General features: G+C 42.5%; 1 protein-coding gene across 12 annotated transcripts in view; it reads left to right on the top strand.

The window, feature by feature from the left end:
• The window catches only part of ZMIZ1 (zinc finger MIZ-type containing 1), a 386,929-nt gene that overhangs the window by 220,370 nt on the left and 152,886 nt on the right, over positions 1–13,673 (top strand). For all 12 annotated transcript variants that reach the window (XM_081007653.1, XM_081007652.1, XM_081007657.1 and 9 more), the window contains one exon: positions 2,097–2,207. In XM_081007653.1, coding sequence (XP_080863779.1) covers positions 2,148–2,207 — 60 coding nt within the window. In that variant the 5' untranslated portion in view covers positions 2,097–2,147. The remainder of the gene's footprint in view (positions 1–2,096; positions 2,208–13,673) is intronic.

Below are 13,673 nucleotides of genomic sequence, written 5' to 3'. Positions count from 1 at the left end.
TCACTCCTGCAGTAGACTAGGAGGGAAAGAAAAGCCTTTTAAGCTGGGAAGATCTGTATAGATAATGTTAGCTGGGCTGAGATCTGACAGGGGTCAGAATAGACCAGGGGTCAGCCGTGGGCCAGTCCACCACCCCTCAGACCATGTGGCGGGCCGGACTATTTTTTTTTTGGGGGGGTGAACAAATTCCTATGCCCCACAAATAACCCAGAGATGCATTTTAAATAAAAGGGCACATTCTACTCATGTAAAAACACACTGATTCCCAGATTGTCCGTGGGCCGGATTGAGAAGGCGATTGGGCCCATGGGCCTTAGGTTGCCTACCCCTGGAATAGACTCACTGAGGTTTGATTCCAACTGCATTTTGGATGGAGGGATTGGTTGGAAGTATGGGAGAATCACTGCTACAGTGTTTGGCAGAGCTTGAGGGGCCTTTGATGCTGCTCCCCTTTCAGTTACCCAATTTAAAAATTCCTGCATGAACCAATTGATGTCATGTGTAAATGTGATATATATTTTAGGGGACGTTGTTGTTTTTAACAGCATGGGCTCTATTTTTATTTATATATCTCCTATCCCCTATGAACAAATTGTAGTATTTAAAATGGATCATTGCTGAAATGGTGTTGTGTCTGGGTTAATTTATCGTGTAAGTAAATACTTCTGCTTTGCACTCAAATATTAAATTTTTGAGGTGCTTTGAGGGTTCTGCAAATGAACAGGTGCACGTGTAGGCCATAGACTAATAGAATTGAGTTGGAAGGGATCCTGAGGGTTATCCAGTTCACCCCCTTCAATGCAGGAATCTCAACTAAAGCATGACAGATGGCCATCCAGTCTCTGCTTAAAAACCTCCAGTGTCGAAGAGTCCACAACCTCCTGAAGAAGTCTACTTCACTGCCGAATTTTTTTTACTGTCAAAGTTCTTCCTAGTATTTAGTGGGAATCTCCTTTCTTGTAACTTTAAGCCATTGGTTCGTGTCCTACCTTCAGCGGTAGGAGAAAACAAGCTTGCTCCATCTTTCATATGATATTCTTTAAGCCAAGTTGTGCTTTATATACACTACAATGAATGTCTGAAATTTGGGGGATGTCATCAACAGTTTTTGAGAATGTCTGAAAGTATACACTGGTAACATTGGCAATCAAAACGTACACAAATAGGAGAAATTGCTATTTTCGCATTGCTGAAATTCACCCGGGATTGTCCATATTCACCACATTTGGGACTATTTATCTATAGGTCTGTTGCAAGAGACTGTGTTTATCTGTAGGTCGCACCAAGTATTCCACCCAGGTATATTTGTGCTAGCTCTAATATGTCATTTGGTTCCTAGCCATTTAACACATCTCTTTCCTGGTGTGTTATGCTGAAACTTTGCTTCGGCAACCTTTGGTATAGGAACCCGGCATTTTGTGGAGGGTGGGGAAGGGTCATAGCTAAGTGGTGGAGCATCTGTTTTGCATACAGAAAACCTCTCAAGCTCAAGCTGAAAGAAACCCCTGGGAGCTGCTACCAGTCAGTGTAGTGGCAATACTAATAGGCCAATAGCAGATTCCTCTGTGTGTCTGTGGGGGGGGGGGGTAGTTTGCACACAGCGTCAACGTAAATTTACAACTGAAGTTTGTTGTATGTTGTGATGTTAGTATCCATCCCAGGTGCCTGCAGAAAGCATTTTGTGGTGACATTTATGTCAGACACCCTAATTCCCTCTCCCCTCCCTGCTGCTGAACCAGCAGCTGGATTTGAAGCAGGAAGAAGAGGAGGAGGGAAAGAGGAGGAGTCTTTGGGATAGAGTTGATGGCACTGACATGATGGGAATATTGGTGGAAGGGATCTAGTATAGAGTGTCTCTAGGTTTGTAGCTAGCCACCCCTGAATTATGTGACTTTGGGATGTCATTGTTACTTGTTGGAATGAAAAGGCATTGCTTTCAAGAGGGCATCCATCCTCCCTTTAAATAGAAAAAACTACCACAAAGGGTAAACATCTGCTGTGTAGTATCCAGCATCTCGTTCGTTTTAGTGTTGCCAGGACTGTATTTTACTTTTTGTCGTCTTAATGATCTTTCTTGTTCTTTTTATATCTTGCAGCTTGAGGGATTTTAATGGCTTTCAGGTAGAATCCAAGTGGAGACAATCAAAATGAATTCTATGGACAGGCACATACAGCAGACCAACGATCGGCTGCAGTGCATAAAACAGGTAAGCCAAAGACATGTCATTAGACAAACCTGACGGTTGAAAGCACGCATAACATTGCATGTCAGCCTGTGCTCTTCATGGCGTTTGTGTTGTAACAGACCTTATTTAACTACTGCACTGCTTCTTGATCTTGAAACTCCATTAAAGCTGAACACAACCTCATCCTTTTGTGAACATTTTCTAATCATTTAAGTTATTTCTCAAGTGGGGGATGGAAATGTTAATATATATTGTCTTGCCATTTGCTGACACAGACAATGGGCATCTTTATATTTTATTACAGGCTTTTTTATATATAAATAGTATTCATTTCACATTCTGCTATTCCTCCAAGGGCCTTGGGGCATCGTGGATGTCTCCACCACTCACAACAGCTCTGTAAGCTAAGAAATGGTGAGTGGTGTGAGGTCACTTTAAGTGAGCTGAGTGGTGATTTGAACTCTGGCTTCAGTGGTGTCGGATGTTGTCTACCACACCATGCCAGTGTTGGACTATTGTAAGCATAAAAAATGTTTCCAAATGAGCAATGGACATGCACCAGTGCATATGTGTTACTGCAACTAGTCATGGTGCCCCAACAAATGTGCACCACATGTTCCTGAGTGTGATCAAAACCAAAAGGGGTTAAGAGCAGCTGTGAAAGGATACCTTCAGACTAGGGAATGGGAAACAAAATGGTAAATATGGTTCAATTTAAATGTGTTTAAAGTGAGGCGCACTGGAGCAAAAATGTCTAATATCGTATATGCACTGGTGAGGTGTAAATTGGTGGCATAACTAACCAGGAAAGAGATCTTAAGACTGGAGGTGGATAGCTCACTGAAAATACTGAGATCCATGGGGATTGTTAGGAAAGGGAATGGAAATAAAATGGAAAACTAACTTATCAGAATGCCTTTATCCATGTTGCAGCCACATTTGAAATATCTTACAGTTTTGGTTTACCCATTTCAAAAAGACAATATAGATCTGGAAAAGGGTGGATTAAATGACCAAATTGTTAGGATGCACTCCCTGAAGGAAAATGTTTAGAGGGAGTTTCAATTAGAAAGAAGGTGCCTGGAGGCATGATAGAGGTTCATAAAACTGTGCTTGGTGTAGAAACATGGACCACAGAGAGGTTTTTCTCCCTGTGTCCTAATCCTAGGATTTGGGGTCATTCTGTGAAATTGAGCCTTGCGTTCTCATGTTCCTCTCTTTTGTCTTGAAAGTTTGGATTCACTGTCCTGTATGTTCAAATCCACGCCATTGTCCTCTATGTGCAAGTCTACTTCCCCCCTTTACTTAAACATGTTTAAAAGTATTTTCCTAAAAACATGTGTGAAATTTCGCCATGAAATATGCTTAGTACCATGGGTAGAAGCTATGAAGAGGCAAATTTTGCTTTTGCTTCCAGTTGCTACACATTTTGTAGACTTGTTGGCAGCAGTTACTGCTCCAAGGAGGCAGACAGCCCTCCGTGGCCCCCTCACCCCCACCCTGCAAGAACGGTATAAATGATGTTCTGTGTTCTGCTTGAAGTGAGTCAGGTTACAGCAGAGGGTCAAGGCAGGTTTCTTTCTTTTTAGCTCAGACTATGTTCTGGCACACAGACAGCACATTTGCTGTAATGTTTTTAGACTCCCTTTAGAACTGTGTAACTTCTCTCCCTTTCAGTTCAAGAGGGAAAGAACCCCAATTAGACAGAATATAAGGGTAGGTTCAGAACAGAAAGCACAACAATTAGAAATATGACATTATTTGCCCTTATAAAAATCTTATAGAAAACCTGAGGCAGTTACCTTGCATTGTCTGCCTGTAGGGACACATGGGACTGCCCTATGAAAACAAGGTTGTCCTGTATTCAATTTGTGACATTTTTGTTCTTGCTCTATGTACTAGTACTACTTGAGTTTCTTTTTTATGCCAAGCTTTCTAGGGTGTTTTGAGGCTGCTGCTCCCCAAATTTCTAGACATTGTAGGGTGTTTTGAGGTTCCAAGAATGGTGTCTAAGCCAAAAAACCTCTGGCTTAAATTTCACGTCAGCCATACTAGGCAATCGTAAGCTCTGACGGCCTCCACCCCTTCATCTCTTATTCAAGAATAGTAATTCTAATGATAATAAAAGTTTACAGGAAGGTATAAGGATTACTGAGTGCAGCATGTTCAACACTTAGGAAAAGTGTGTATGTGTGTGTGTGTGTGTGTGTGTGTGTATCACGTTGACATTTGAAATAGGATGATATGTTGTTTTTAAAATTATACACACACTTTATAACAACAACATATTACCCTATTTCAAATGTCAGTGTGATGCATGATTACAGTTGGCTGCCTCCCTGCTAGAAATAACTAGATGTTCTCTGTTACCAGGAGCCTTTTTCTGAGAGAACCTAGACTCTTGTTTCATGTTATATTAGGAGGTGTTAGGCAACATCTCAGCAATCCATACTGTGTCACTCAGTTGATCCAACTTAGTGAATGTGTTCACACGTAACCTTAAACCGTAGTTTAGTGTTACATGTGCAAGTAGAAAGGAGCCCAGGCAAAGTGCTGGGCTCATGTGCTCCTACCCCACCTCCTTCCACAAAACTGGGAGAAGGAATAAACTATGATTCACTTTTGCTTTCAGTGAACCATGGCTTGTTGTTACAAGAAAATTAGGAATTGTGATTTAACATAAATTCTGCTTAAGTACAAAACAAGCTACATAAAAACCAGGGGTTATAATCATGGCCCTGTTGTACTACAGAGAGGGAGTTATGCACTGTTGGGAGCACATTTGGAGGTGGCACAACAATACAGTTCTATGACTAATGTTGGAAACAGCCAGGAGGCTGCGCTCTGAAAGTTTGGTTCACACAGATCTGGGAGGTTGCTCTGCCTGAAGGATTGATACATCAAGCTCGATGGGCAAGGCCTCAGGGGAAAGAAGATATTTTTCTGGAAAGTTGGTTTCCATTTTTCACATATATAAATGGGCAGTAAGGAGAGGCTCAGAGGTCTTTTTGGAGGCATATATTAAACCAACTAGAAAGAGCTTGATTTCTGACTTAAGATCTTTGTAATTGACAATGCAAAAAGACAAAACAAAGCAGAATTTGTTTTAAACCAGGATCCATGGTTTGCATGTCACAACAAACCAAGCATCTTTGAAAATGAAACTGATCTTTGTTCATATGGGAAAGGGCGAGTGGGAGCACTTAAACATAAAGATTTGTTCAGTTTCCCTCACATTATGAAACTCTGCTAGTTCTAGCAAGTAGTTTGGCCTTTCACTCTTTTTTAAAATTTACCAAGCATATATCAAGTCTTGAATTGAACAATATACAACCTGTGCAGTTTCACACTCCCATCCCATCCTGTACTTGGCTGCAGTCTACAGGATTGTCTTAAAATATCACAAATCACAGTATTCATCAAGGGAAAAAATAGGGACTCGGTCCATTCAAACAGACACATTTATGTCCTGTTGATTTCAGTGGGAAATTTAGATCAAGGGGATTTTAAAATGTGCTTCATTTTGACCAGACCATATGCATAATTTATCTCTTTGTTGCAAAGTTACATTTATAAATGTGTTTGGAAAAATGTGAAATATTTAGAAACAATGAAAGCAACGAGGATCTAGATTTCATTGTGTCCTGCTTTTGTGAGTTTGTGGTTCGTATATCAATATTTTTCCATGACTGTTGAGCATTCCCATTTCCACCCCCGCCCCCCCACATCCGAGTGTAAAAATGTTTGAGTTAGACTGTTGTTACATGTTCACTATGTAAAACTAGGAGTAATATAAAACATGCAAATTGTACATAATTAAATTAAGGGCTGTTGCTGCAGCCCTCTGGCATATGTGTTTCCACAGATGCTGCCTATGTTATGGAACATGGCACTTATCCGTGCCCTTAATGACAGACTGTTTCACATGTATTGTTTCAGTCTGAAGTGTACAGTCAACTTTAGATGCAGTCAAATCTGATTCCGTTTCACTGGTGCTTTTAGGCATGGAGTGGTGTCACTAATCTCAGTGTCAATATCCACCCACGCTTTAAAGCAAAGGCATCAATGCTGAAGCAGTCAGATGTCTTGTACGTTGTTTTGGTCTCTTCTAAAATATCCTAGCGTCTGCCTAGCTTTGTGCGACCTCTTTAACAAATTCTTTGTCTCCTTTCCCCATCTGGCTGACTGTTGGAATGTGCTTCTCCAACAATAAGAGTATGTTCAGGGGAAAGCTGCACTGATAACAGCCAGCCATTCTTGGCTTCTCGGGCAAATCACAGGCATTCAACTGACATTCCAACCATGGTTGAATCTCCCATCCTGGTAGGCTGCCCTCTTTGGCTCCGGCAGTTGATGAGCAATGTGAAGATAATGGCTTCAAGTCAGGAAGAAAACTTCTTTAGTATTCACATTTGCTAGGTAGAGTTGGGTGGTCTTCTGAACAATATGTTGAGTCTCAGCCTATGCACCCACCCATATATGAGCTGTTTATTTAAGGTGATATTTCTGCCTTCTGGATTAAGTGTATAGATTACTTTTTAAAAAATCATATATCAGGCAATAAAAAACCATCTTGCTCAGAGGCAAGAGGGAAGACAGACCAAGGAGTTAGAACAAACAATGACTGAGGATTTAGCTGCCCTTGGAAATGACAGTTTAGTGCCATATTTTGTGTTTTGTCTTGTTACTGGCTAATTTGAATCTGTGTCTAAGCTCAGTACTATGAGGTTTAGCATCAGTAAGCTACGACTTCTGAGCCAGGCTGATGGCCATTGGCTCACCCTATGTCCTAAACCCCTGGCCTACCTGGCAGCAAGTCAGCGTGCCACGTCCAAAGTTCAGTCCACACAAGTGAAGTCCAAAGGTCAGGAAACGAGGTTCAGGGTCAATCCAAGTAGTCAAGGCCAAAGTCTAGCAGTCAGGATACAGTCCAGAGTCAAACCGGAGCACAGTTCCATAGCGATGCAGGAGCATCAAGGCCAAAAGCCCTCAATATGGGCAGCTGAGTAGACACAGCACCTCAGCTCTGCTGCCCTTTTATACTTTGCACACTGATTGCAGCACCTGGGCTTGATGAGGCATGTGACCCTCACCTGTTCTAAGCCTACTCCAACTGAGGAATCACACACCTGCTCCCAGGGCTAGTGAGCCTTACTTGGCCAGCTAGTGAGCTTGGTTGTGGGCCCTTGCCTGCCTCAGCTCCTGGAGTATCCCTCCTGCTGCTCCCTGTGCCTCAGAGCCCACCATGTTTGTGGAGACAGCAGCCCCTCTGGCTCTGATGATGAGTCCTGCTGCTCTGGTTCCTGTGCACCCCGTGAGTACTTCCCGCACCAACCTCTCCCTCCCCATTCTCAGCTTGCCCCAGTTTGTCCCAGTCCCAGCTATACCTCTTGCCAGGCTCCTCTTCTGCTTCCCAGTTGTCCTGCCGGTTCATGACACCCTAGCATTCTGTGACCTGGAAGCCTGAAAATTTCTTTATTGAGAAGCTTCTTTCTTAACTCTAGGCCTTTGCAATTCATAATCATCTAAGCCAGGCAAGGCCAAACTTGGCCCTCCAGCTGTTTTAGGACTACAACTCCCATCACCCCTAACTTAACAGGACCAGTGGTCAGGGATGATGGGAATTGTAGTCCCAAAACAGCTGGAGGGCCAAGTTTCGCCATGCCTGATCTAAGCCAAACTCAGCTCTCCATTGCGTATGGCAGCTCATATCTCTCTCCCCGCCCTACCCGCGTTTCTTTTTTCCTGACTGTCTTGAATTGCAAAAATGTGACCGGGCACAGGGTTGCCAAGCACTTGGATGTCCAGAATACATTGCTAGTCTAAAGTCATGCAAACCTGTCCTGAACAGTCCTCAAAAAAATTATTTAATCTGCTTTGATGCTCTCTGACGCGTTCACAGTTTGCTAATTTAAAGTGAGCAACTTCACCCAAGGGAGACAAGAAAGAAGCCTTTTAGTGATTAAGAATGGTTCATGAGCCTGTTTGTTGATGTATCTCATTTATTCTATCTCTGCAACTTTTAAGTTGTTAAGTTCCTTCCTTTCCTTTTTAGTTATCAGAATGTGCAAAAAGCATTTTTAGCATTGCATTCTAGAGAAAAAAGAATCTATTATTAAGAGTCAGAAGAGTTTTTATTAACTGTGGTATGGAAGTCAAGCTGTTTCTATCAGGCCCTTTTCAAGTTGGTGGGTGGAACACCCATGTTGTTTTTGAACAATGCATGGTGGTCTTTATAGGAAAAACTTAGTCTGTGTGACATAATAGAGCATTTCCTCTTGAGCAGGTTAGAGCTTAGCTGCCAGAAACCTTGCCTCATGCTTGCTGCTCTGGGATATTGGTTTCTAACTGACAGAGAAGCTGATATGGCATGGCCCCCTCCCCCCACTGAAATACACAGAAACCCGAAGAATTAACTAGCGCTATTTCGCAGGGGCAGGCAGGGGGTTGGGTACTTCCTGTTTGGATAAACTACTTACAGAAAAAACCGTAAAGGAGAGGTTCTGCTGCTAGTCAACAATATTTTCCTCTCCTCTCTGACTTGATTGCTCTGAGATGGTTGATTACATTGCTGGCTGTGGCCTTTTGCTCCTTTTCCTGGAAATTTGAGTTTGATTTTCCCTCTGAACGGACCATCTCTGTTTTTATTTGCAAGCTGTCAGTAAGAAAAGGTATGGCTCCCAAGAAGAGAGATGGTAGGGCTTATCAGCATCACGAACCATATGGAACTTTGAAAGTTCCTTCGAGTCCAAAGTTGTTCCCCCAAATGCGAGAGCAGGTGGAAAATGCACCCAGGACCAGGCCTCTGTTGGCAACTGACTATCTATCCATGGGCTCCCTAGCGCAAGCAGGCAACGAGGAACAGGAGAGTCTGCGTGCAATCTACGTTTTGGAGGAGAGCCTTGGGCAGGTAGGCTTTGCTGCGTGGTTTTTTTTCCTTTAAAAAATCTAGACTGAAGAGGAGAGGAGGATGTGGAGCTATGTTAGAAAGAGTCTGTATTCAGTAATTATCCACGTTTCCTATGAGGAAGAATGGAATTGGTGGGTAGCTTCACCGGTGATGTGGAGATATTGTTAGAGATTTTAAAGATTTAACTGGGTGTGTTACTTCAGGTTTGGAGGAGAGGTAGAGTAAAGTGACAAAGACACCAGTGGTACTGGTTGGAGATAAGATTCACTACAAGAACTGTCCTTTTCCAGCTGGTGTTCGGTGTTTAATTTCATCTGTTCCTTTATTTGATTTTGTATGTGCATTGGCACTGGCAATAAAACATTTTGGTTGTTTTATGGCTCTGCCTTTTAACTTAGCGTTTGTCAGGAAAGCTTTCAAAGACACACATGATAGGAAGCTAGATGAGAATTTTGCTGTCTCAGTCAAGAACAGAACAATCACATGAAACTTCAGACTCTACCCAGCCCAGTGCCATCTAGTGACTAAGCCAAAGAATGACACTATCCACACTTCATCTTGTCTTGGTTGCTGTTACATTTTCTGATGTTTTATCTCCAGTTAAGTTGCATTGCATGCATAATGCAGCAAGGTGGTGTGCAGTTAAGTCAATAGAACTAAATACATTTCAAATGCCTCCTGTTGTACTCTGCGTTTGCTGGAATACTGTTTATGCTTAACAATAACAAAATATATTCATTTGAGAAATAGTCACAGGCAGTTTGAAGTGCTTTCTGCAGGAGGGGTAAAAATGCCTTGTGTGTGAAGTGGTACCACAGAGGGTTGACCCCAGAGGCAAGGAGGGAACCGAGTATATGTCATCCATGGTTACCCTAATTGAAGTCTTATTTCATTACATTCTAGATCTTCCTTTCAATTTCTGCACTTGTTTAATTCTCTAGGGTTTTTTTCTTTTTCTTTTTAAATGCAAATAAATTATCTTGAAGTAGCTGCACACAGAACAGGAGCGGATAGCCTTTATCCAGCCCACCAAGGATTTTTTATGCAAACCATCAAGAACCCACCAAATTTTGACAGTGGTGGCAAAAAGAAATATAAAGGAGCCGTAGTGCTGGGGTAGCCCTGATGCAATGCAAACCATCCCTCCCTAGTCCTCCGATTGATCATTTGATGAACTCAGAGGGGTAATAACCCCCCCTCCTCAATGACTCTGTGTAGATCAACTGAGGAGGGGGCTGTGTACACACTAAAGTGTAGGGTGGTCACATTCACAGCTAGCATGATGCCCTGGTTTGATAACTCCCCTGGTTCCCCTCAAAAAAGAGTTCATGGTTCAAGCCAAAGTGACCGTAAATGAGCCCATTTTCCACTGCCCCAAAGAAGGACCATTCAGACCAATTTTTCTCAGCTTTGTGTGTGCTTAGGTTGAATCATATTGAAACCAGAAAGGAGTGTTCAGGTAACATGCTAACAATCTATTTGTGTGGTAGAGACCTTATTTAGTTGTGTCTTTGTTCAGATTATATCATACCCTATCCCAGGGACCCAGCTCTGCTAAAACTGTAGTCCAATGTAGAAGGACACACAAATCTAGACCAGTGGTCTGTAAGTATTGTTCTCAAATTGCTGGGGAGGGGGAAATGAGAGAGAAGTGGGATTTGAAGGATTATTGTGAGCCACAGCTGCTGTTCTTAGCCATGATGCAGCATTGTCTTTTTTTAACAGGTGGAGTTGGGGGGGGGTCTATTATCAGTTTCTTTTTTGAACCATAAAGAATCCACTTGCCTAAAGAAGATATTTGTCAACCTTGGGCAGTTCAGGTTGGTATGTGGTACTGAAGAAAAATGTTGATGAGTAGTGACAAGTGACTCTCGGTCTCATTCATATATTTCCAAATATCTGTTGTTAGAATCATCGTGGCAGTTTGTCATATAATTCCTTCCTTGCTTCACTGTAATAATGTCGTAAGGCAGTAGTGACCAGTTTGTCTGCTCAGGATTGGTTTCCCCTCCTCCTGTAATTTAATTTAATTTTAATCACTCTCTAATTTTTGCTATTCTTACTGCGTCCTCAGACTTGTACCTATTCTGTGACTGATCAAACCTTCTTGCAATGCATCTTTTTTCTGTAAGGAGCTGTGCATTCTGCTGCTGAAGAGGAACTGTCACAGGTCTCCAGAATCTAAATCTGCTTCAACTTCATAACTAGACTATTGCAGCGGAGCTGCTTGACTTCTTCAACACTTTTGGGATCTCACATAGTACCTAATTAATTTGCTTTTGCTCAGCTCAGTATCATCTGTGGGAGAGGCTTTCAGACTTTTAACTTCACTGAATATCCCCCTCTTTGGTTGCATTTGCACATCATGGTAAGCCAAACGGACTTGGCACAAATGTGCTGGCTCCTGAGGAGGAAATTGCATCCACTTTGCTCCTCCCAGGACTTTTTAGCATAGCACTGCATCCAGCATAAGGTTTGGCCTCTCTTTAATCATGATCTGTATCCAAGGTTTGTGCTACAGATTGAGGTTAAGGAGGAGAAACTTTAACCATGTGTTCTGGGTTCAGATGGCATGCTAAGCCAAAACATCTTGACTTAGCTGCTGTCCCACAGTGAGATAAAAAGCCTGCAAAGGAGCAAAGTGGGTGTGAGCTTCTCACTGGGTCACTGCACATTTACAGTGTGGTGGTAAGCCATACCTTGGCTTACCAGTGATGTGTGAACCTGGCCAGCAGTCTTCTCTGCCAACCCCCACCTCACACATTGCAGATGCTCCTGTGTAGAGCCAACTTCTAGGTGCACTGTTCATTATGGTTTCTGCTGGGCTTCACAGTTGCACTGCATAAACTAAGAGTGCAGCCTAGAACAAATTTACGACTGCACATCCCAGGATAGTGTCATTATTTCCATGTTTAATGGAAGGCTCTGGTCATTGAGAGCTTCTACCATCTCCTGAGCAAAAGCAGAAAGACTGAGCCCAAGGTATCCATTTATTCAATGCCTGGGCAGCCTGATTTGAGTATATAGGCTGCAGCCCCTATGGACTATTTTTCTTAGGCGTAAGCCCCATTAAATTGAGTGTGCTTCCCTTTTATAGGATTGAGCTAAATGTATCAAATACTGGGTATTATGCCCCTTTCAAAACCCATACCCATTCTTCTGCCAACCTCCATTTGATCACAGATAAACTTCTATTTGATCACGCATACTCTCACACTTATAGAGGAAATATTCAGGGTCTGCATGGGTTTAACTTGAAATAAAATAGCAAAATACAATGTTTTGAGAAGGCTTGCTTCAGATATTGCATTGTAGGCCATGCTTGATCTTTTGCTTGCAACAAGCTTCATAGAGGATTGTGTCATAAATGTGTGTAATATGTTTTGTGGTGGTATCTCAATAGTTAAGGCAGATAGATTGCATTACAGGGTGTGTTACATCTTTCCTACCTTCTTTTAAAAGGGGTCTAGGGGTCAAAATGTTGTTCAAACATAATACAAAGAATTGTGTCCTGAACATCCATATCAAAAATGCTTTCCAGTATCTCAGCCTGCTGTCCCATTTTAGTTCCGTAGTAGCCAGGGAAATTAATGTCAGGGAGTGAGGAAGGGAAAGACTTTGTGAATGAACTGTTTCCTGTGCATACAATGGAAGGGGGTTGAGATCACAGTACTCTGATTGCTAACACAGCTTCTTAATGTCTGGGGCTTTGGACTAATAAAAAGCTACATTAAGAATTACAGTGAGTGATTTGCAAGCCCTTTATGGATTTCTTTTGGTCCAGAGAAAACCATTATATTCACATCTAACATTTTATTTGACTCTCTCTCAGACCCACACTTTGTCTCTCTCACACACACGAAATTCATGATCAGATGCTCACTAGCAATGGTGGCTGAATCGCAGCTGCTTTGACATTAAAGGTAAAAGTAAAGGGACCCCTGACCATTAGGTCCAGTCCTGACCGACTTTGGGGTTGCGATGCTCATCTCGCTTTACTGGCCGAGGGAGCTGGTGTACAGCTTCTGGCTCATGTGGCCAGCATGACTAAGCCGCTTCTGGCGAACCAGAGCAGCGCACGGAAACGCCGTTTACCTTCCCGCCAGAGTGGTACCTATTTATCTACTTGCACTTTGACGTGCTTTCAAACTGCTAGGTTGGCAGGAGCTGGGACCGAGCAATGGGAGCTCACCCCGTCGCGGGTATTCGAACTGCCAACCTTCTGATCGGCAAGTCCTAGGCTCTGTGGTTTAACCCACAGTGCCACCCGAGTCCCTTTGACATTATTTTCAGCCAAATCCTAGATGCGCATTATTTGGAAGTAAGCTCCATTGCTTACTCTCAAGGAAGTTTGCATAGGATTGCAGCTTAAAGGCATATCCATTATCACGGTTACACTTTTATCAATCCCCACACCCAAGAAAATCCTTTGGAAAGATGCTACATTGTGATGTAAAGTAATAGAGAATGGGAATAGCAGACACCAGTCATCAGACACTCAGAAGAGTTTTGTTAATGTTGCTGCCAGACAGTGGCAAAAATACAGTTTGAAAGAAACAAACTACTTCCCTCCATTT

This window comes from Podarcis pityusensis, assembly GCF_964106645.2.
Source record: "Podarcis pityusensis genome assembly, chromosome: 5".
Classification (NCBI taxonomy): Eukaryota; Metazoa; Chordata; class Lepidosauria; order Squamata; family Lacertidae; genus Podarcis; species Podarcis pityusensis.
Note: the sequence above shows the minus strand (reverse complement) of the source record. Positions and strands in the feature narration are given on the sequence as shown.